Source organism: Protopterus annectens, chromosome 1.part2 (genome assembly GCF_019279795.1).
Source record: "Protopterus annectens isolate FY-2018-M chromosome 1.part2, PAN1.0, whole genome shotgun sequence".
NCBI lineage: Eukaryota > Metazoa > Chordata > Ceratodontiformes > Protopteridae > Protopterus > Protopterus annectens.
The window spans coordinates 355,192,496-355,213,859 of NC_056727.1; the positions used below are offsets into that span (position 1 = coordinate 355,192,496).

The 21,364-nt window shown below is 38.9% G+C and overlaps 1 protein-coding gene across 1 annotated transcript in view; it reads right to left on the bottom strand.

Moving 5' to 3' along the window:
- NAPB (NSF attachment protein beta) overlaps positions 1-21,364 on the bottom strand; it is a 665,740-nt gene that overhangs the window by 100,480 nt on the left and 543,896 nt on the right. Inside the window, exon 8 of the mRNA XM_044056384.1 lies at positions 18,220-18,324. Coding sequence (XP_043912319.1) covers positions 18,220-18,324 — 105 coding nt within the window. The remainder of the gene's footprint in view (positions 1-18,219; positions 18,325-21,364) is intronic.

The following is a 21,364-nucleotide window of genomic DNA, read 5'->3' on the forward strand; positions in this document are numbered from 1 at the left end:
TACGCACAGTTGACATGGTTGCCAGTTACAGACATCTTTTGGCCACATTTAGGGCACTTTTTAAAGCCTAACTTGGGATACTTATCTAGGTCAGCCATTATTATATCAGACAGAAAATTACTGTCAACTACAAAAAATCCTCAACAGTAATTATCAAACAAAAGCCCTTTAAAAAATTCAGGCTAAGTCACACGCACGCGCACACACACACACACACACACACACACACACACACACACACACACACACACACACACACACACACACACACACACCAATAATAATATAAATATTAAAGTGAAAGAAGAGAAGTCTGTCTAAAGCACACAATTTTAAATATAAGCAGACTATACTGTGAAAAAAAGGGATAGCTGCTATAAAACACTCGCTAAGCCTTATCTAACTGTTTAAATACACTCTAAATAATTATATCGGATTAAAAATTACTGACAACTACAAAAAATCCTTAACAGTAATTATAAAACCAAAGCCTTTAGAAAAGGCCAAGTCACAACCACATAGCAAATAACTATCTAAATATTAAAGTGACAGAAAAACTGTCTAAAACACGGAATTTTTAATGCTAAGCAGACTATACTGTTATTTAACTATTTTAAACATAATCTAAATAATAAACCTATGTAAGGTTTTGTACAAGTTGTGACAAAAGGTCACTGACTAAGCACACTCTTGAAACTAGGCCTAAAAACAAGAGGCCATCTAGAAATTTAAAGCACACTACGGGAAGGGACTACAATACAGGAAAACACACAAATAAGCTATAAGAGCTTTATAAAACTATCTAAAACTACCTAGATATCAATACAAATAAGAAATATATGAAAAAGAAGTTTTACTGGCCCGAGCTAACGTAGAACCTCCAATCTGTTGCAGTGGCAAACTAGATCTGAGGTAACTCTAGGTGCATCATGGGATAGGGACTTGGCCTCGGGCTATTTGAAGACCTCGAGCTTTGCAAATGGCCAACTCCTAACCCATCATGAAGAAGAAACAGTGAGATAGAACAACTTCACATCATCTAAACTTCTTGATAGGACCTGTGCTCACCAGTCCCACTGTCCTTTATTTTACATGAAAAATTATGATGTAACCACGTAGACCATTCTCTATTGTGTTTATCAGCAATACATGCACTGTCAAATCTTACAACATTATTATTCGAAAAAGAATCATCCTTTTTAGTAAAGTTACCTTTTTTAACAGGGAGTCACTTGTCCTTGGGTCTCGCTTCTTATTTGATATAGGATTCCTTGTTATGGTCTGATTGTTCATCTGTGAGTGAATAAAAAACTTTTGGAAAAAGATCCAACGAATTACCAACCTCATCTTGCTCACCTGAATGCAATGTTGGATTCTGTATACTAGGAATTTCCGGTTCACATCTTGGCACCTCATGTAACACGCCCTGGTTGCCTGGCAACCCTAAAGAGCCTTGACTGGCTCTAACTTCCAATAAAGTGGTAGACAACAGGTAAACTAGTTGAGTAAGTTCTCCAACTAGGGTACCAAATTCTTTTCTCATGTCCAGGATAGCAGAATACATATTCTGGTCTTCCGTACCTGTAAGTACCTTCATCTCTGAGGATTCCATGTAACCGAAGTTCACAAACCAACAAAATATATGGGAAACCCAGTGCTAAGAATGCTAATTTTACAAACAAATAAGTGGGGTGGCGATGGGCACAAGTAGTGCTCTCAGCTATGCCGACATTATACTTCAAATATGGGAAAAATGTTTTTAACTTCCCAATGCACAATACTGGAGTTTATATAAAAGGGTTTTGGATAACATTTGCATATTTTAGAACAGTACAGAACAAAAGTTGGAGTTGACAGAATATATAGAATAGACTACAGATTTCTTAAAAGTTTACATGCAAAATTGAAAGATCCAAGATAAACTATTTACATATTACTACACACGAAATGGAAAATAAACAGAAGTTTAAATCCACTATATATAGGAAAGAGACATTTCCAAATTTCTATCTGTTTTTTGTAAATGCATACCCATATAAACAAAAGTGTTCTATTATAAAAGGTCAACTTATAAGGGCCTCTAGAATGACATCCGAAGAGGAAGACTTTACAGTGTGGCAAAATAAAAAGTATTTTCTTGGAAAAAAAGTATCCAGAAAGTTTAACAGAAGAGGTGGTTAAAGAGGTAGTTAAAGTAGTGGAGGAGGCCAGAAAGGATCATTTTTTCCCTATTTTTGGGAAAAGACGCAATATTAAGAATCATAATAAAAAGAAAATAGGTGTGACAAACTTTACAGATAATTTAGAATATAGAGGTGCTTCTGTCATGGCTTACAACAAAGATGTAACTATTTATTTATTGACATTTGTTTACCGGGAAAGTCCACTGGGCTAAAATGAGCCCATTTTCAGTGGAGGCCCGGGAGAAAAGCTTCAATGCACAACAAAGAAATTACAATGTTTATGAAAATCAATACAATACAGAAATGGCAAAAATAGTCAATAAATAAAATGACAAAATAAGCAGGTTCAAATAATAAGAGTATCAGGAAAATTAGGCTGAATTAAGCAGGGTTGTTAGAAACGGTACAGCTGAAGGTTCTGTATCAGATATCAATTATAGAGAAAGTAAAAGAAAACAAGACGATACAAGTAGGCAGAAGCTTAATAAGGTTATAGTTAGAAGGTGGTATGCTTACAGTAGAGTGTAAATGTAGGGGTAATTCTACAGGACGAATGTGGAGTCATGAAGGTTAGATAGTTAAGAAAAGGCAATACTAGGTCAGGGGAAAGGAGTTAAGTGATGGCATCTGTCTGGGTAGGGCAGTTGCAGATCCTGTTGGACAGCAGGTGCCTGTGTAGGGCAGTTTTGAAGTTGATGGGATGTTGTTCAGAACGGACATGGGAGGGGAGATATACTCCTGGATCACTACTAGATCCTGGAACAAACAGTTTACCCACAGATAGGTTAGGTTTGTGAATTTGTAGTAGGTTTTGATATTCTGATCGTAATGGCCTGGTTGGAGAGTTAAGGGGAAAATAAGGAGCTGAGTGCAGGGCAGTCTTGTGGTTTGTAAATTAGTTTGAGAGAGGTAATAAGTTGGAGTAGTAGGTAATGTGGGAATTCGAGCCATTGGAGATTTCTTAAGTCTATGCAGTTATGGGTAGAATGACAACAGTTTGAAGCAAATTTGTCAGTCTTTTTGTAGCAAGACTCTAGTTTTTGTTTCAGTGAGGACTGCAGGTTAATTAATAAGGCTGCACCGTAGGTTAAAGAGGGAAGTAGATAAGAGAGGGCTAAGGCTGGTTTTGTTGGTGGGGAGAGAAATGTATTGTGCCTATAAAGAAGCCCTAGTTTTTTATTGGTTTTTGAGATGTTGGATTGGATATGTAAATCAAATTTTAGATTATCGTCTATTATGACTCCTAAAAGTTTGGTAACTAGCTACAAATTCAATTGCTACTGAGTTCAGTGAGAGAATGTTAAAATCTTGTCTATTGATAGCTCTGGTCTTCTTAGGGGGTAAATAGCATAAGATTAGTTTTTTGGGGTTAAGGAGAGATGATTTCTGTAGAGCCAGGATTCAACACTAGAGAAAGCTGTTTGGGTTATTTGTTGTAGGATATTGGGGTTAGGTGTGGAACAGACTATGGGTGAGTCGTCTGTGTACTGGATTAGGGAGGTGTGTGGTATAGCTTGTTGAAGGTTGTTTATAAATATGTTGAATAGAAGGGGACCTAGGATTGAGCTTTGGGGGATGCCTGTATGGTTATGGAGGTAGGGAGAGATAGAGTCTTACCATTTGACTGCATGTTGCCTATCTGAGAGTCTCTAAACCAGTTAAGAGACTGAAATGAAAGCCCTATGGAAGAGAGGTGAGAGAGGAGGATAGTGTGGTATATGGTGTCAAATGCTTTAGATAGATCTAGAAAGAGAGCAGATGCTATAGAGCCAGAGTCGCAAATTTTATTAATGGTGTCTAAGAAGGATATTAGTGCAGTAGAAGTACTGTGCCCAGGATGGGATTCGTGTTGGGTTGGGGAGAGGATATTGTTTTGTAGGTAGTAGACAAGTTGTTTTTGGACACGTTTTTCCAGAATTTCAGATACGGGGGGAAGAGCAATGGGTCAAAAGTTTGAGGTATAAGAGGAAGGGACACCTTTAGGAAGAAGTAGGATGATGACTTTTTTCAAAGAGAGTGAAAACTCTTGGGTAGATCTACTGATGAGGATGCTGATAAGCTAGGCTACAGCATCAGCAGCGATCTTAAGGAAATTGGCTGGAATACTGTCCGCTGAATTGGAGGAGGGTTTTAATTGTAGCAAGAGTTTTTTTTATAGTGGGAGTGGGGATAGGGGAGAGATTAAATGCAAGTTAGTGGGGGTTTGCTACCGTTTTGCATGGATGTGTCTAGGATCGAGAAATTGTAAGGTGTATGAGAAGAGTGCGAGGGCTTAGGGTGAAGATTACTTGGTGGGGGGAGGAGAAGGTGGCTGTAAGATTAGCTATACAGTCAATGAAATAAGAGTTAAATTTGGAGGCAATAAGGTCAGCTGGCAAGTTAGGGTAAGGACAGGGACTGGATTTTGTGCCTGGCTTAACAAGATTGTTGATGGAAGACCAAAAGAGTTTAGAGTTATACTTCCTATTTTGCTGCAAGTTCCAGAAGTATTGTTTGTCTTTGCGAATAAGTTTTTTTTAGCAAGGTTGCGAAGTTGTTTGTATTGGATAAGGTTGGAAGGATTGTCAGAGCTGAGCCAATGCTTCCATGCTTCGTCCCTAGCTTTCATGGTTTCTTTGGTAGATTTAGATAGCCAAGAAGCATGGTTGGATTTAATTCTAATGGATCAAGTAGGTGCCATGCTATGAAGAGTACTTAGAAAGGTGTTACTGAAGTAGAGGAGGATATCATCTAGAGGCAGGGTTTTAAGACTGTTCCATTTGTAGTTACTTAGAATAGTATTGAATTTATGGGGGCAGAATTTTCTGTAACTCTAATGTTATGGGCTTTTGAAAGAGATGTGTAGTTGTGAATGGTGCAAGCTGGGAGATGATCACTGAAGGAATTTGCTAAAGTACCGGGCAACTGGATATTTGGAGGGATCTGAGACCAGGATCCAGTCTAGAATTGAGCATTTGTTGGTTGTGAAGTTATATCTAGTAGTCGAATTAATTGAGTAAAGTGGAAAAGATTAATGCTAATGGGAGATTGGATGAAGGAAGCAGTCACCTAGTGAATAATCATATCACCTAATATGATAGTTTAGTTTTTTATGGTATGGGAAATCCAGGAAATAATGTCTTCTAATACTGGAATGTTATTCCCTGGTGGAATATAAATGACTATAATAGAGTTTTTTTGAACTGTTAATGTCGAGGAATGAGATTAAAATCTTGGCATTATGAAAATGAGGAATGGAATTAGGAGAGGAGGATATGATAAGGGTGTTTGGATAAATTAAAGCAACACCACCTCATTTTCTGTGCTGTCTTGTCTGACCTGATTACATTATAGTTAAGGGGGGATTCAGAGCGTTGGATGTGTGATTTGGGCCATGTTTCTGTAGCGGTTATGATGTGTATTATTTTGGCTTAACCAGGCATGGAAATCAGAGTTTTATTTATTTTTTTGGTGGTTAAGTGGAGGTGTTTAGCGGAGGGAGGACCTGGGTTAGGGTGGATGTCACCTAAATGTATAAGGGAGGAGAGGAGCAGAATAAAGTTGTGGAAATGATTTTTAGCTTGGAGAAAAAGAATGGAGGAAACTGTGCTAGGCAATTGTGTTTGTAGTGTAAAGTGTAGTTGGTAATGAGGATAAGGGCTTTGCTGCAAGGATGAGGAGATAAGTTGCAAAGGCTAACTATCTTAAGGAAAACTACTAATACCTACTTGGAGCGATTTAGGAGTTTTTCAGATGTGGATTACTTAAGGACCCATTAAATTTATTTACAAAAAAAAAGTCTGAACATAAAGAATATAAAAATAAGAAAAAACTATCAAGGAAATGAAAAAGGAAAGGAAGGGACTTTTAAATGTGGAAGATGCACGCAGTGCACCTATATTGGTAATACAAACCAAGTATATGTTCCCAGTAGAGACAGATTCATACAAGGTAAAGAATATAGTAACTGTGATAGTAAAGGGGTAGTTTACCTGGCAACCTGCAAAGTTATGTAGAGCCTTTTATGTGGGTAAAACTGAAAGAGCCCTGAAGAAGCGAATATATGAGCATTATTATAATACAAGAACCCCAAACCCTAATAGTAATTTGTATAAGCATACGTTAAATTGTAAAGGTGCTAAGTACACTTTTTTGTACTGAAAGTAGTACCATGGAATACAAGAGGAGGTGTGTGAGAAGAAAAGATAAAATACTGAGAGACTTGCTGGCAATTGGTACTACAGGCTAATGATGCCCCGGTCTGAATGATAACATTTCATTAGCACCAGTATTAAAAGTGAGAGCAGCTAGGTTGTAAATATGTTTTTTGAAAGTGGAATATTTATTATTAATGTATTTTGCTGGAATATTTCAAAAATTTAAGGAGTGGATATATTTTAAATTGGTTAGTTTAAATACTTGTATAACATTTATATATTCATGTTAAAAGGATTTACTATTCACTTCTTTATTCATTACTAGGTACAATATTTATCATTTGAGGCCACAGAGGGTAGCACTGGAAAGGAATTGAAAATATATTAATTGGAAATAAAGATGTTTTTATTCTATGCTTTAAATATTTTAGAATGTATATTTTATATATATATATATATATATATATATATATATATATATATATATATATATATATAAAAACACACACACATACACATGATGACTTTATATATGAATATATGTTTACGGAGCATTCCATTTAAGAAAGATTGCCTGCTTACATTTTTTACATTCTACACTCTATATTGTATTTATATTCTATTATATTGACATGTTTTAACATGTGAAGTTTTAATAGGATTAACTGAAGTGTATTTAAAGGGAGGGAAGTAAGGGATAAGCAACAGGATTTGAGGAAGTCCCAGTGTTTTTAGGGACAAAAAATGCAGTGATAAAATTCAGTGTTTAATGGTCATTTGTTTTATTGTGGCAGTTTACTAAAGTTTCTATGGATTTCATGGACATATATTGGTGGTGGTGTTTACTCCTGCACCTCTACTGTGCTTATTTGTTAGTTAAAGACTCAAGCGAGATGGTGACAGCTGACCACACACCTTGAGCTCAAGTAGAAAAATGCGATAAAGGGGGGTTGATGATGTTGAATGAAAAGAGAGAGAAGTCAGCTCATAGGCTGGAAATATGACAAGGCCCTGAACAGGTCCAATCACTCAGCTGAAAGCGATCAGGGACAATTTTGGGAATGAGGAAGGGAGGCTGAGCTGGACAGAAAAAGAAACCATGGCTCTAGCATTAAAGTACATAACTTATGTATCTGATGTCTTCTATATGGGAGATTCTCCAGTTATTTGTAGAAGGATTTTCTAAAGAATGGTGGAGCCAAAAGATGCATGGGCGCTAGACTGCATGTCCAATTTATAGTCAAGAGATGAAGGTGTGAACTGGAGACCAAGTAGTTGCAACACACAGCTCATCTAAGGGAACGTTAGTAAAAAAAGCCAGTGGAAGTTACCACTGCTCTGGCTGAATAAGCCATGGGCCTGTGTGGAAGGGCTAATGCTTTTTATTTATATAAAAAGGTAATGCAATCAGAAAAAGTCACCTGGACACAGTGTGATTTTAGAGACACCCTGTCCCAGCTTAGCCTTTGAGAAGGAAATAGATTTCCTTACCCTTAATTCTTTGATACAACCCAAATAAAATCTAAATTGATGGTCTACATCCATCAATTGTAAAATATATTCGCCTTTGTTAGAGAAGATGGAAAGTAAACTAGTTGGGGCAGTTGGTGCTGATCATAGATGCACTCTAACAATAACCACTTGACATATGGCCAATCGGGGTACATATATATTTTTTTTTTGCAAGGCTAGGCTTGTAAAGGTCCTAGGGCCATTAGCCTAGTAACCTATTTTGAACCTATAATTGCCTGATTAAGAACTTTGGGAAGAAAATTCATGCACGTCCAAATGGATACCATATCCTGTGAAATATTAAGTAAGGAGGTCTGCAAGATAAAGACTGAATTTTCAAAATTCTGCTGGCAGAAGTGACAGCCACTAGAAACACAGCTTTCTCATTTGGAGGATGATCTGGTTAGAGCTTGAAGCATCAAGGTAATATCCCAAGGAGGGATTGGATCTTTGATAGGGGATCTAAACAGAAATGTTCCATACAAGAAAGTCTTAGATAGTGAAGGATGCAACAGAATTTTGATTTTTTCCCCAACAAGAACATTGGATATGGCTACTAGATAAACCTTAATGATTAAGAAACTGTCAGCTTCATGTAATAAAACCACTAGAAAAAAAAATCTAAAATAGAAGGAAGAGGTGTTGAAAAAGGCTCTAAGTCCTTAGAAGAGGCCCAAACAGCAAAGCGTTTCCACTTATTTCTGTACACCTTTCTTGTGTTAGGTTTCTGGTATGACAAAAAATGTGTGTAAGTGAAGTGGAAAGCCTAGGATCTGCGGCTATCTATGGAATAGAAGGAACCATATGGTTAATTTCAGGTCTCAATGACACTGGCTGGACAAGTGATATAGAAGGTCTGGAAGAGGATCCTCAGCACCCATAGAGGGTGCTTCAGATGAGGCCAAAAACAAGGGGAACCAAACCTGCCGGGGCCAGAAAGGGGAAGAGAAATACTGTTGCTTTGCACCCAATGGCTTTCTGCATAAACTTGGTTATAAGGGAAAAAGTTAGAATGGCATACAGGAAACTTGGGAGTAAACTGTAGAATACAGCATCCTTCAGTGACTGAACCTCTGGGGAAATCAGGGCAAAGTAGCTGCTGCACTTGGTATTTGGGTGGAAAGCAAAAACATCAGAGCATGGCTGGCCCCAACAATTGAAAATACTGAAAATCACTGATGCGACTGCTTGGTTGAGGGCCCAGTCATGTGGCAGAAACAAAAAACGGCACAGTTTGTCCACCAAGATGGAACTCCAGAGGATAAGCACTGACACTAGAAAGTGTTGAAAAGACATTGCTCTGTGTCACACCTTCTTGGTTTCCTGGCATAACAGGTATGAATGGGCTCCCTTCTGCTTTCTGATGTACCAGGCTACTGCCATGTTGTTCATCTGAATGGAGATGATACCTTTGGGGACCAAGTCCTGAAAGGCCAAAAATGCTACCAAGAGACCAGAGGAAGCATCAACCACCATAGAATGTGATGCCTACACACTAACATGAAACTTGTTAGAAAGTAAAGAGGTTGATGTACACTGACCACTGAACCAAGAGAGACCACTGCAGTGCTCTCATGTAATATCTTGTTTGTGGAACGAGCGTAGTCAATGCAACCACTGACCTCAGTAGTCAAAGGATTAGACTTGCTGGGGGAATAGCATGAAGAGAGAACTTTGGAATCTTTAAGATGGATAGTTAGCCAAATCTTTAAGATGGATAGTTAGCCAAACTCCCAGAATCAGGAGTCCTATCTGGGATGTTGTGTTCAGGTGGCACCCTATGAATTCTACTGCTTATGTTGGTGTCATCTGGCTTTTCCTCAGGTTTACTTTAATCCCCAAGTGGTGGGAGAACTGGACCAACACACCCCTGCACTGGATCAGCTGATCTCTGGTGGGAGTAGTAAGGAACCAGTCATCCAGACAAGGGAACACCCAGAACTCATGCTGTCTAAGGTAAGCAACCATCACTGCCATGCACTTTGCGAACAAAGTAGGGACTGTGGTGAGACCAAAGGGCAGTGGTCTGAATCGAAAGTAACTGGCCCTGAGCCGAATGTGGAGAAACCTTCTGGATTGCCTCATTATCCTTGTATGGCAAGGGTCTATGACAACGGATCGAATAGATAAAATATCGAACGGCTGTAACACCGAAAATGCCATTCATAGAAATCAGTTTTCTGAGATCACGGCACAGTGAAAATCAGGAAATTTGCCCTTTCCTCACTGTAGTGTGATCTCGGAGATGGTATATATATATATATATATATATATATATATATATATATATATATATATGGCATTTCCGGTGTTACAGCCATTCGATATTCTACCTATTCAATCTGTTGTCACAGGCCTGTATGGCAATGAGCATTCTGAAGGTTTATTGAGCACACCCAGTCATCCATCCTCAGAAGAGACAAAATGGACTGTACTGTGATCATCTGGAACTTTGTTTCACAAACTAATTAAGGTGTCTGATGTCCAGAATGGGACTGAGGTCCTCTGTCTTTTTCAGAACCAAAAAAGAATCCCAAATAGACTCCAGATCTTCATTGGTCTGGGGGGACCTCCTAGATGACTTGCCTTCTAGCAGGTTTAACCACTCTGCTGTTGCTAACTCTCTCTAACCAGATGGAAAGTCAGGGATTTTTTTCTTTTTGTTGAATGGGGGAATAATGCAGCCTGTGGTGATTATCTTCTGCATTCAAGAATCTTAAGTGATGGCTAGTCAAGCATGGCAGTGCAGAGATAAGCAAACCCATGACTGCCTCCAGAGTGTGGCAGTTGGGTAACTACTTAGGAGCACTGGAAGGGTTTCTTGCTGAAGGGACTTTGAAAGCTTTGATTCTGCGGACTTCCTTTGCCCCTTAGGTGAGGTGCGTTGTATTTATTTTCCCTTTGGGGGGGTGCCTGTAACCAGAAGTGTCCTGGGCAAAACTCTAGGATTTGTGACAGTTTTTTTTTCACCTTTCTGTTTTCAGGAAAAGGTCCTTGTGTGTGTGTGTGTGTGTGTGTGTGTGTGTGTGTGTGTGTGTGTGTGTGTGTAGGGGGGTGCAAGTCTACAGTAGACAGAATCCTGCCCTCTTGTTCACTTCTGGTGAGCATCTCTTCTACCTTAGGTCCAAAGAGCATTGACCTATCAAAGGGTGCATTGAAGGAGGTCAAAGATCTCTGCAAACTCTCAGAGATGCATCAAGGCATGCTGATGAATAGCAATGTCAGTGCTACTGCTTTTGAAGTTTCATCTGTCATGCTGGAAAGTAGGCACATGAACGTATGAGATACAGACTGTAGGGTAGACAGCTGAGTCTCTACACAGCTTTTTGAATGTCTGCAGGCAAATTACCCAAGAGAGATTTGGAAATTTCTCATATTAAGTCTTTCTGAAAATAAGGTGTGCATGTCAAGTAATTCAGCACACGAAGAACAAACTTCACTGAAGCATATATCTGCTTTCCATCCCACTCCCTGTACTCCATTAGGGAGATGGACTGAGGTGCATTCCTCAGAAAGCTCCTTCTTACTGGCTACCACCACCATAGCATCAAATGGGGGACACTTACTCCAGTGTGACCTGTTCGTGGGGGACACTGAGATTATATCAGTTATTTTTTTGGTACTGGCTCCACCATGTTATGCTCCTTCTAAGCCCTCTGTGAGATCAAATCAACTAACTCATCAGCGGTTGGGATCCAGGTACAAACAGACGAAGCTGAAAGAAAAATGTGCCAACGCAAACATACCAAAGCAGTATGAAGGTCAGTTGGATGCAGGTATGAATAGCAAGATTCATGACCTGGCATGCAATAATTGAAGAAAGAAATGCAGTGGGAGAGAAGAGACTACCTTAAGATTCCAAACATGAGGTAAAGAACTCATCTAAATAATTACAGTAGACTCCCTCTTATCTGGTCTTGCTGGTACCAGACCTTAGGCTGGATAAATGAATGGCTGGTTAATCAGAAATAGCATACAAAATAGCATTTACGGGTTAAAAATCAGAACATGATTTGTGTTGGTATGCATTTTTCTAAAGAATATGAAGTCAAAAACTCAAATGTCTGCGATTATATAGCCCAGAGGGGAAAGTGTTGTTCTTGTCTGTTGTCTGTTGCTAGGGCTACAGCAAAATTTGATGGCTGGTTAGAGAGAGACTGGATAAGAGGAAGCTCAATGTACATGCATCACACAATAAGGACAGCTCTGTTAGACTGTATGAATAAGCTACATAACTTAAAAAAAAAACATTTTTTCCTAAGAAATTCCTACAGATTCACAATTTAAATAAGATGCAGAGCTAGGAAGCTGCCAGTGAATGCACAATATTAAAGATAACGTGGATAAGGGAGGTGTAAAGTGGGCTACATGCTTCCACATTATGGCTTGATACTCATTTTAGTAACATGCTGTGCTACTCCAATGGCTTTCTTGCTGACCACTGTCTAGTAGTATTCCCATGTCCTTGATAACATGATTTACTTTTTAAAGCATTACCTGCAATGCTATCACTGTAGAAGATGCAGTTGTAGTTTGATACTGAAAGCCAGCTTACAGACAGAATATCACAAATGGATATCGCCCTTATGCTTCTCATAAAAATACAAAATCTGTGGAGGACATTAAAATGCTATGTAACTTACCTACATCCAAAGACTTTACTATCCAAAGATTTTTACACACCTGTATTTCATAACAGAAAATTCTGAAGAGCAAAAAGACTTTTGAAACACCAATGGTCATCACAGCTGCTTGTCCCTCCCATACTCACCCCTGAATTCTGCCTTTTAAACAGCTGTTGATTCACCGAAGGTCTTGGCCATCCACATTGATCAAGGGTTCTTTAGAATAATTTAAGAGTTTATCCCTGACCCTATTCAAAAGTAACCTTGATCAATCGATGGGAAATCTCAAATTCACCCCCGGTATGGCCCCCATGTCTCTTATGGACAGAGGTTGACAATAAGTAAATTAATTTCAACATACTCCCCCACACAACCCTTAGCTACTTCTTTACTAACATACCCCACCATATAAGTGGCCAAGGAACTCTGGGACAAAACAGGGATGGGTTGCATGTCTAGGCTTGTAAAGATCCTGGTGGTCTTTAGCCAGTGTAAACCTATATACATTTGATTTGAACTAGTTTATCTACAATTACCACAGGAGGAATCACATCTGGGATCAAGCAAGGCAAGTGGAACTGTAAAGGATGGTATGGGACAAGGGATAAAAATGGCCACTCGAAGAAGGTAACTTAAGACAAAGTATTTTTTCCACAGACAGTGGCAGTCCTGGAATGCATTGCAAGATGCATTGGCAGAGTAAATAACAGAAGGGTTCAAGGGTGACCTGGACAGAAAGAAGATGGTAAAAACTGGAGGACATTCAGGTACAGAAGAGCTAGTTGCGACACACTGGTACACTTGAATATCAGTCTTTGGTAAACATATACATGTAACATGTTCACGTGCATTAATCAGAGCAGTAAATCTTCAATACTGTGCTGCAGCAGGCATTAAAAAAAACAGCCAAAGCTATTCTAACATTGGTCTGTAGTTTTCATATTTTCCAGTTATTCCCATTCTGGGACTGCCTTCCTGCTGTCTTCATGACTTCATCAGTCTCATACTGGAGTAAAGTGGCTGGTGTGTCATACGATCATTTAATGTTTTGTCACAAACATATACATCCATGAATATGTAAAATGTATATACAATGGTGTGACCTACAAGGCAGACTTGTTGCAAGCCTTGCCATTTTAATGTAGTATTGTTCAGGTTTAGATGAGTGTGGCCTGTAGATTTGTCAAGATTGGAGAGCCATATAGTAGGGATGGTAAGATAAAAGCAGATGCCATGTTTTTTGGAGCCGTCTGTGAGAGGATCTTTAGAATCTATACAGTGTCCCAAGTTTCTTGTGGGTCTTGTTGATGGTCTGATGTATGTGCAAGTTAAATTTCAAGTCATCTTTAATGACCTGTAATACTGGTGTGTCTGAAACTATATCTATTTTTGTGTTATTTAAGGAGGTAATAGTGAAGGGAACCCTGTACAGCTTGTCTGCTTTGGGAAGGAGTAAGATAAGCTTTATTTTCTTTGGATCCAGTAGGACCCAATCGTTATTAAGCTAATATGGAGGTAAAGACTGCCGGGCTATACGCTGAAGATGGGAAAGTGTTTGTGCAGAACATGAGAGGGTTGACTCACTGACATACTGAATCAAGAATGTGGTATGGAGGTTGTTAAATGTATTAAAAAGCAAGGACCCAGAACAGATTATTGGGAGATCTTGATAGAGATGGTCATGAAAGCTGAGTGGGTACTTTGGCACTTGACAGACTGTTATTGATCTGATAGCTGTTGAAGCACTGTAGGGACGAGGGTAACAGAACAAGAAAAGATTGCTGGTGAAGTACTTTGGGATAAGACAGTATCAAAAGCTTTTGATAAGCTGAGAAATAAAGCAAAAACTGGGTTAATATTGTTTTTTCTTGGTTAATGGTGCTGACAAGGTTGAGAAAGGCATTGACAGTACTATGTCCCGAGTGATAGCCATGCCGAGTAGAATGAGAAGCTGATGGTCAAAATGGAGTTGGAGAAGTTGTCTGTGGACACATGTTTCAAGGATTTTAGACAAAGGAGACAGTACTGCAACTGGCCTAAAGCTGAAGAAGCCAGAAGAGTTCTCACCCCTTTCTAGTGGGAGAATGTAGGACTGTTTCCAAAAAGATGAGACTGACACAGGACTCACTGATGGATCTATTTACTAATATGGACACAATGTATGCATTAGTGTCTGCAGCAAATACAAGCTATTCTGTGGGAAGGCCACTGGGCACGTAATGAGTTTTAATTTCTGTAGGCATGAGGACAGAAGAGAGGTAGTTTGCTTCTGTGGATGAATTATTTGTTTATTAGAACAGTTTTAGTGTCAATGAAGTACGAGTTAACTTCTGAAACTATTTTGTTCCACTTCTCACTGGAAAAATGTTCTAGACTACTGATATTTAAAATAAGCACTAACATTTTACTTTATTAAATAGTACATATAATTTAAAACAGTCTGATATATATATATATATCAATCTATATACACACACACACATTTATATACACACACACACACACACACACACACACACACACACACACACACACACACACTTATATACACACACATTTAAAACAATCAGGAAGGTAAGTCTTAAACACCTACATTTGTGCATGGTCCTAAAAAATGTGTGCGGGATCCATGGTTTGAAAACTGCCCAGGGCCCAAAGTACTCTATCTGAAACTGGTCTGGTCCACTGTAATGCTGGCACCTTCTGATGAAAGGAGGGCACAGCAAGCAGTGGGATGGACTGGGCTGAAGGTATGCAGAAGTCAAACCCAAACATGTAATGCAACTCCAGGTTCATATGAAAAGATGCATACACAACAATGGTGTTGGACCAAAGGGCACGAAGTACATTAACCATGGGGTAAGGGTTTGGAAAAACATAAAACAGTCCCAGTCACTCTTAATCCCTTGCCTGGAAAAGATGCAGTTACCAAAAGTATCCCCCCCCCCCAGAAGGAGATTTTCATGAGGTGGTAAAGAGTGCTATAAAGGAGGTCAAGAAATGGAGGGATGAATAAGTAAATACAGCTTCCAGTGGGGGGTCTTAATGGTCAGACTGTGCTGGCAGAAAAGTGCACTTAAATGAACTAAATATACAAAGGTTCACAAGAGCTACAGTAATTTGATACCTAATATGGCTCAACTATTCAGAATGATTTCAGCCCTCACAGACATATCGGATAAGATGAGGCTTCCAGAAGATTCACTTTTGGGTAGCAAGCAATTATGAGGGCTTCGCACAGCCACAAACAAATCCAGTTAAACTCACTTTTTATGCTCAAAATTAAGTGGAGTTGTTACTAAAATAAAACATTTTAGAGCTACTATGTGATTCCATACCAGACAGCAGCACTCAGTGGGTATATGGCAGACAACTAATTCTGGACTGGCTTCCAGTTCATCATAATATGTATACAAGTAAGTACTTGCTCTCACATTGCAAGCATACCTACCTGCAATTCAAAAGGCTGCCAGTTCACCTACTGGCATAAGTTTGAGATGAGACAGAAAACTAAAGCACACAGTGAAATTCAACACAGACACACAGGATGTGTAAATTCCACAAAGAATGCACCCTAGCAGGAACTGAACCAGAGAACCAAGTGATGTAAGGTAGTAATACTAACTTTTTTAGCATGTTTATTAACACCACACATAGCACTGTGACAGGAGTACACATTTGCAACATTAATTGCATCACTGTGGCATCAAGGATGCTTTAAATATAGTCAAATACTGTCTCATAGAGGTGTTAAATTTTGTGCCATGGAATTTTAAAAAGTATTGAAACTTCTCCTAAAAGGAAAACTTTTGTGCTTCTCTCTCTTAAAAAGAGATGTACTGTGGCATCACACAACTCTGACAACATTTTAGAGATGGTAATTTAACTTACTGATTCATTGCAGATATAGGTAGTTCACAGGTTAGTACTAAGCTAACTGCCCTTGCGAGCCATTTTAAGCCTAGCCAGTTATCCCTTGTGAGACTCAAACACTGCACCTTATGTTTGTAAGGCAAACACCTTAACCATTAGGCCACCCTCCCAACCCTCATATCATGTGGTGACACCACTACTGAAGACAGTGAGGATAGATTCTGTTTTGCAAAACTATATTTCAGCAATGATTCAAAGTCTGCATGCAGTAGAACAGGACATCGGACCAAGCATACCTGCTGATACAGATTAGCAGTCACATGGTTATGTAGGCAGATAGTTGTGTGTTGATCGGTAACTATTTCCCCCTTTCCAAAATTGAAACGGATGCAGTTACACAATTATGCATTTTTCTCTTAATTCCCATCTTCCCTGTTCTTGATGGACTTAACTACACAGTAACGTCATCAGTGGTGGCCCAGCAGGATGCTCCCACAGAAATCTCAAAATCCTGCCATAATTCTCTGCTCGACTTTGGAGATTAACCAAACGTCTATTACGTTTTCACACAGAGGTGACTCACTCTGCTGTTGTATTGATTCCTGGTTAACATTATGTGCAGAAACATAGGGGTGGGTGAGTCAAAAGAGACTGTTTAATCTTACCTCTCCTGGCTGGTCCTTCGGAGGGTGAGTTGTTAGTCAATCCCAGAGTGTCCTGGGTAATATTTTTCTTTACCTTCATGATCTTAATTGTTTTCCAAATTAGCTTTCTCCACAACATTTCCTCCTCTAGTGACTTTTTAATAAAACTATGAGTTAAAGAGACCTGAAAGGTTGAAGAGTGGACTTCTCAAAGTGGGTGCGTAACCTCATTTCTAGCATTAGATGAGAGAACAGTTCCACTCAAAATAGAAGACCAAGGAACAACTGTAGCTTGTCCCCATTAACCTATGGGCATCATATATTTTATCGTTCTGGCCTCTGAAGTAGGCACATCATTTTAATTTTTTATAAGAATGTTTTAACTTATTCTGTTTTTTCTAACTGAATATACACAAGTGCTAGGACTAGCATAAAAATAAGATGCATCTAATATTTTCTTATGGGCTACACACATTTTTCATTCTTTGCTCTCCTGACCATAGCTTTCAGTCTCACAAATGCACAAAACACACCTTTTAAAATCTGGAACTGTTGGTAATTATCAAACTGTTTTGTTGCTACAATACGATTCGATATTACTTGCCTTATATTTATGATTCAAATTTTTAACATTTAGCATATAGCAAACATATTCTTTGTGGAACAGACTGTTTTTATGACACACAATGAAAGACTTCTTCAAAATGGACAACTGAGAGGCATGCTCCTGGCCAAAGATTTCTTGTTAAAAGCAGACAAAAACATTTTTTAGCAGAAAAACAAATTTTAGATATACTTAACACTGCTGCTAGAAATCTTTTCCTTAAGATACCTATGATCTAACTAAGTTAAGTAGATATGATGCTATGATGGTTTAGTCTGTGTGAGAAAAACGAGAGAGAAAGGTATATGCTCTCTTAGTTACAGAGAGGCTGCCCTCTAATGGCCACAACAACAGACTAACCATCTGCACATAGGGACATTAAACTGCAGCAGACATCTAACCGAAATACTGAAGGTCCCTTGTAGCTTTTTCCAAATAATGTACATGACTGCTGTACTTATGATCCTTCTGATGCCCATCAAAAGCAATTCAGTAATGGAACGTTAACTGAACTATTACAGTAAATGCCTTCTCACCTTAATCACCACTTAGCTCTTAACTGGACAAAGTTACAGAAATAAAACAAGTAGTGCACACCATTAAAATACAGTACAATGCCATAGTAAACAATACGGTACTAACCTTTGCATTTAGCTCATCTACAATGAAATGACAGAGAGCGGCTTTAAAGAAATACTCTTTTGCACTGTATTTCAACAATGGATTATCCATGGTGCCTGTTGCAACCTAAAGGAAAGGGTATAAGAAATGCGTTAAAAACTAAAAGCAAAAATAAATAAAATTTCAAAGCTGGTTACTAATGTATTAATCTTTAGACAATTTCTTTGTAATTTAGTACACAAGCACAGAAGATCAGTTCATAGCTGCCTCAAAAGGTGGCAGCTAGGTACTAATAAAAGCAGGTAGCATGCTGTGTTACACTGCACTACAGTGTGTACTGGATACAATTCCATACTGCATCAAGGCCATGGGCACACTTCTGGTATGGCAAGAAGAGTTGAATAATCTGTTTATGTACTGTACCTGCCTTTCTGAACTCCTGCCTTTTTAATTCTCCAGGAATTAGTTAAGCAGAAACAAAAGTTACGTACTTGTCGTAACATTCCATCTGTGTTATCCATTTTCATTGTTCCTCAACCACTGGGTTCAGATCAGATCCTTGGATCCGACTCTGCTGTTACTATAGCTCATGGTCAAGTGAAACTCTCGAGCTTCTCCTTACCCATAACACACCAACCCCTACCTAACAAACCTCAGATCTTGTTTGCTAGATGACATAAATAACAAATATTAGAATAATGTTCCTAACAAAGGAAACCAGTATCTGGAGCGCCATACAAGAAGCAGCGGTGTCTTAATAGCATATCATTCTTCCAGAAGTCCATGATGACAAAGGTTGGGGGGTTGGCTAGTGGGAAGTTGAGGAATAATGAAAATTAACAGCACAGATGGAACGTTATATGTTAGGTTCATAACTTCTTTACCTGATGTCAATTTTCATTCATTTCTCAACCACTGGAAAAGATTCTCCAGCTACCTCATATACTGGGTGGACTCTAAGGAAAGATGTTCCTGAGAACAGTTGAACAAAAGATTCTTCCCCTTGAGACCAGGTCCAATTTGTAATGAGTAACAAAACGTATTAGGATTAGCCCAAGTAACAGCTGTACATATGTCATCTATGGAATGGTTGGATAAAAATACTCAAGAGGTTTCCATAGATCTTGTACAGTGAGCTCTTACAGGTCCTGAAGACAAAATGCCCGATTATAGACAAAGGCTATGCAGTCTAATACATCTTGCCACTGTCAATTTTGTTACAGATTTGCCCAATTTCAATCTTCAAAGGGTATAAATAATTGATTAGATTTTCTACGGTCTTTTGTTCTACGCAGAAACACAGTTGTCTATGAACGTCAATTAAATGTAACGTGTATTCACTTTTGTTTTCAATTTTTGGGAAGAGAATGGGCAAGTTAATACATTGAGTGATACTGAATTCTGACACCACCTTAGGAAGGAAGGGAGGGTTGGTTCTTAATGTCACCCTATCCTTATGTAAAATCAAGTAAGGAGGTTTAGAGGATAACATTTGAAGTTTTGAAATTCTCCTAGCAAAGGTAATAACCACAAGAAATAAAATCTTCCAGGTTAAACATTTAAGATCACATTTTGGAGCTGGTTCGAAGGGGGAATGAATTAAGGTCTGCAGAAGGTTCAAACCCCATGAAGGAGTAGGATTTTAAGTAAAAAATAGTACCTTTTAGAAAGGCTTTGTATATTTTAGTAGAAGCTAGGAAAGAATGGTCATCTCCTATATGAAAGTTAGAGTGCTGCCAATTTAAATTTAATAGTAGAGGAGCTAGTTCATTCATTAAAATTTTCTGTCAGAAACTTTTCTACACTCTGTGTAAGGGCTGAAAAAGGACTAATATGTTTTTGATGTGCCCAACAAACAAATCTCTTCCACTTATTCTTGCAGATTTTCCTAGTGGAAGCTTTATGGGAAGACAAATATATGATGGACAGGGGATGAAAGCATAGGTTGTCCAGCTATTAATGAAAGTGGAGAAACCACGCTGTTAGCTTGAGGTTTGAGATGCCCAGATGAACCATGCCAGTCAGCTGACACAGAAGGTCTGGAATAGGATCCAGAATCCAATGTGGGTAAAGAAGATGAGGCCAAAGGAAGTTTGACCAAACTTGCTGAAGCCAGCAGGGTGCAATGAGAATGACTTTGTTCTTCAACCTTGCAGCTTTCTGTACAAATCTGGGAATCAATGTGGTTGGTGGATAAGCACAGAGAAGACTGGAGGGCCAATTGTGGAGCAGAGCATCCGTTGGTGATTCCCCTGTTGGGGGGATTAGGACAAAGAAGCTGCTGCACTTGTTTAGGGGAGATGCAAAAAGATAGCAGCAAGGCTGTCCCCTTTGATGGAAAACCACCTCCTTCACTTTCCTGTTGAAGGACCGCTCGTGAGGAAGAATGGACCTGCTCAATTTGCTTATCACACTGGACTTCCCCAGAATATGCACTGCTATCAGAAAGCGGATGGATTGCAATTATTCCCAGAGGTAGAGCATTCTGAAAGGCTTGCAATGGTAAAAGCACTGCTCTCATCTCCAGAACATTTGTATGCAACTTTGCCTCTTCAGGGTATCAAGTGTCTTAGACTATTTTGACCTGGAAGTGCCCCCCCCCCCCCAAATCTGGGATGCATCCGTTGGTCACTATGGCTTTGGGTAGAGGTAGAATGAATGGATGGCCTTATAACAGCTGGTCTGACCTTATTCACCACCAAAGGTACTTCTTGCAAGTCTGTCTGATCCTTATTTGAATGGACATCCTCTGATAAAGACTTGACCATTGGGATGCTAGCATCTACTGAAGAATTCTCATATATCTTGCCAGGGGAAACAAATTATGGCTACTGACATTGACCCCCAAGGCTTGAAGAATTAATTGAGCAGAAATTTTGGTGCTGTAAATGATTTTTGCTATCTGGAATCTGTAGATCACAGTGTGTGTACATACCTTTAAGAAGCATTTCCAGATGTAGCACATGCACATAAATAGTGAGCACGTACAGGCAACAGTGCCATTTGGAGAGAACAGCCACAGTGTTATCATGAATGACTGTTGTCAGTGTGTTTATAAGTATTTAAATTTAAGTTACAAAGCCTCATTCCTGATGTGCTTGTATGTAATAAAGCTGCTTGAACTTGAACCCACGAATGGTCTATTTTATCCTGATTAGACAAGTGA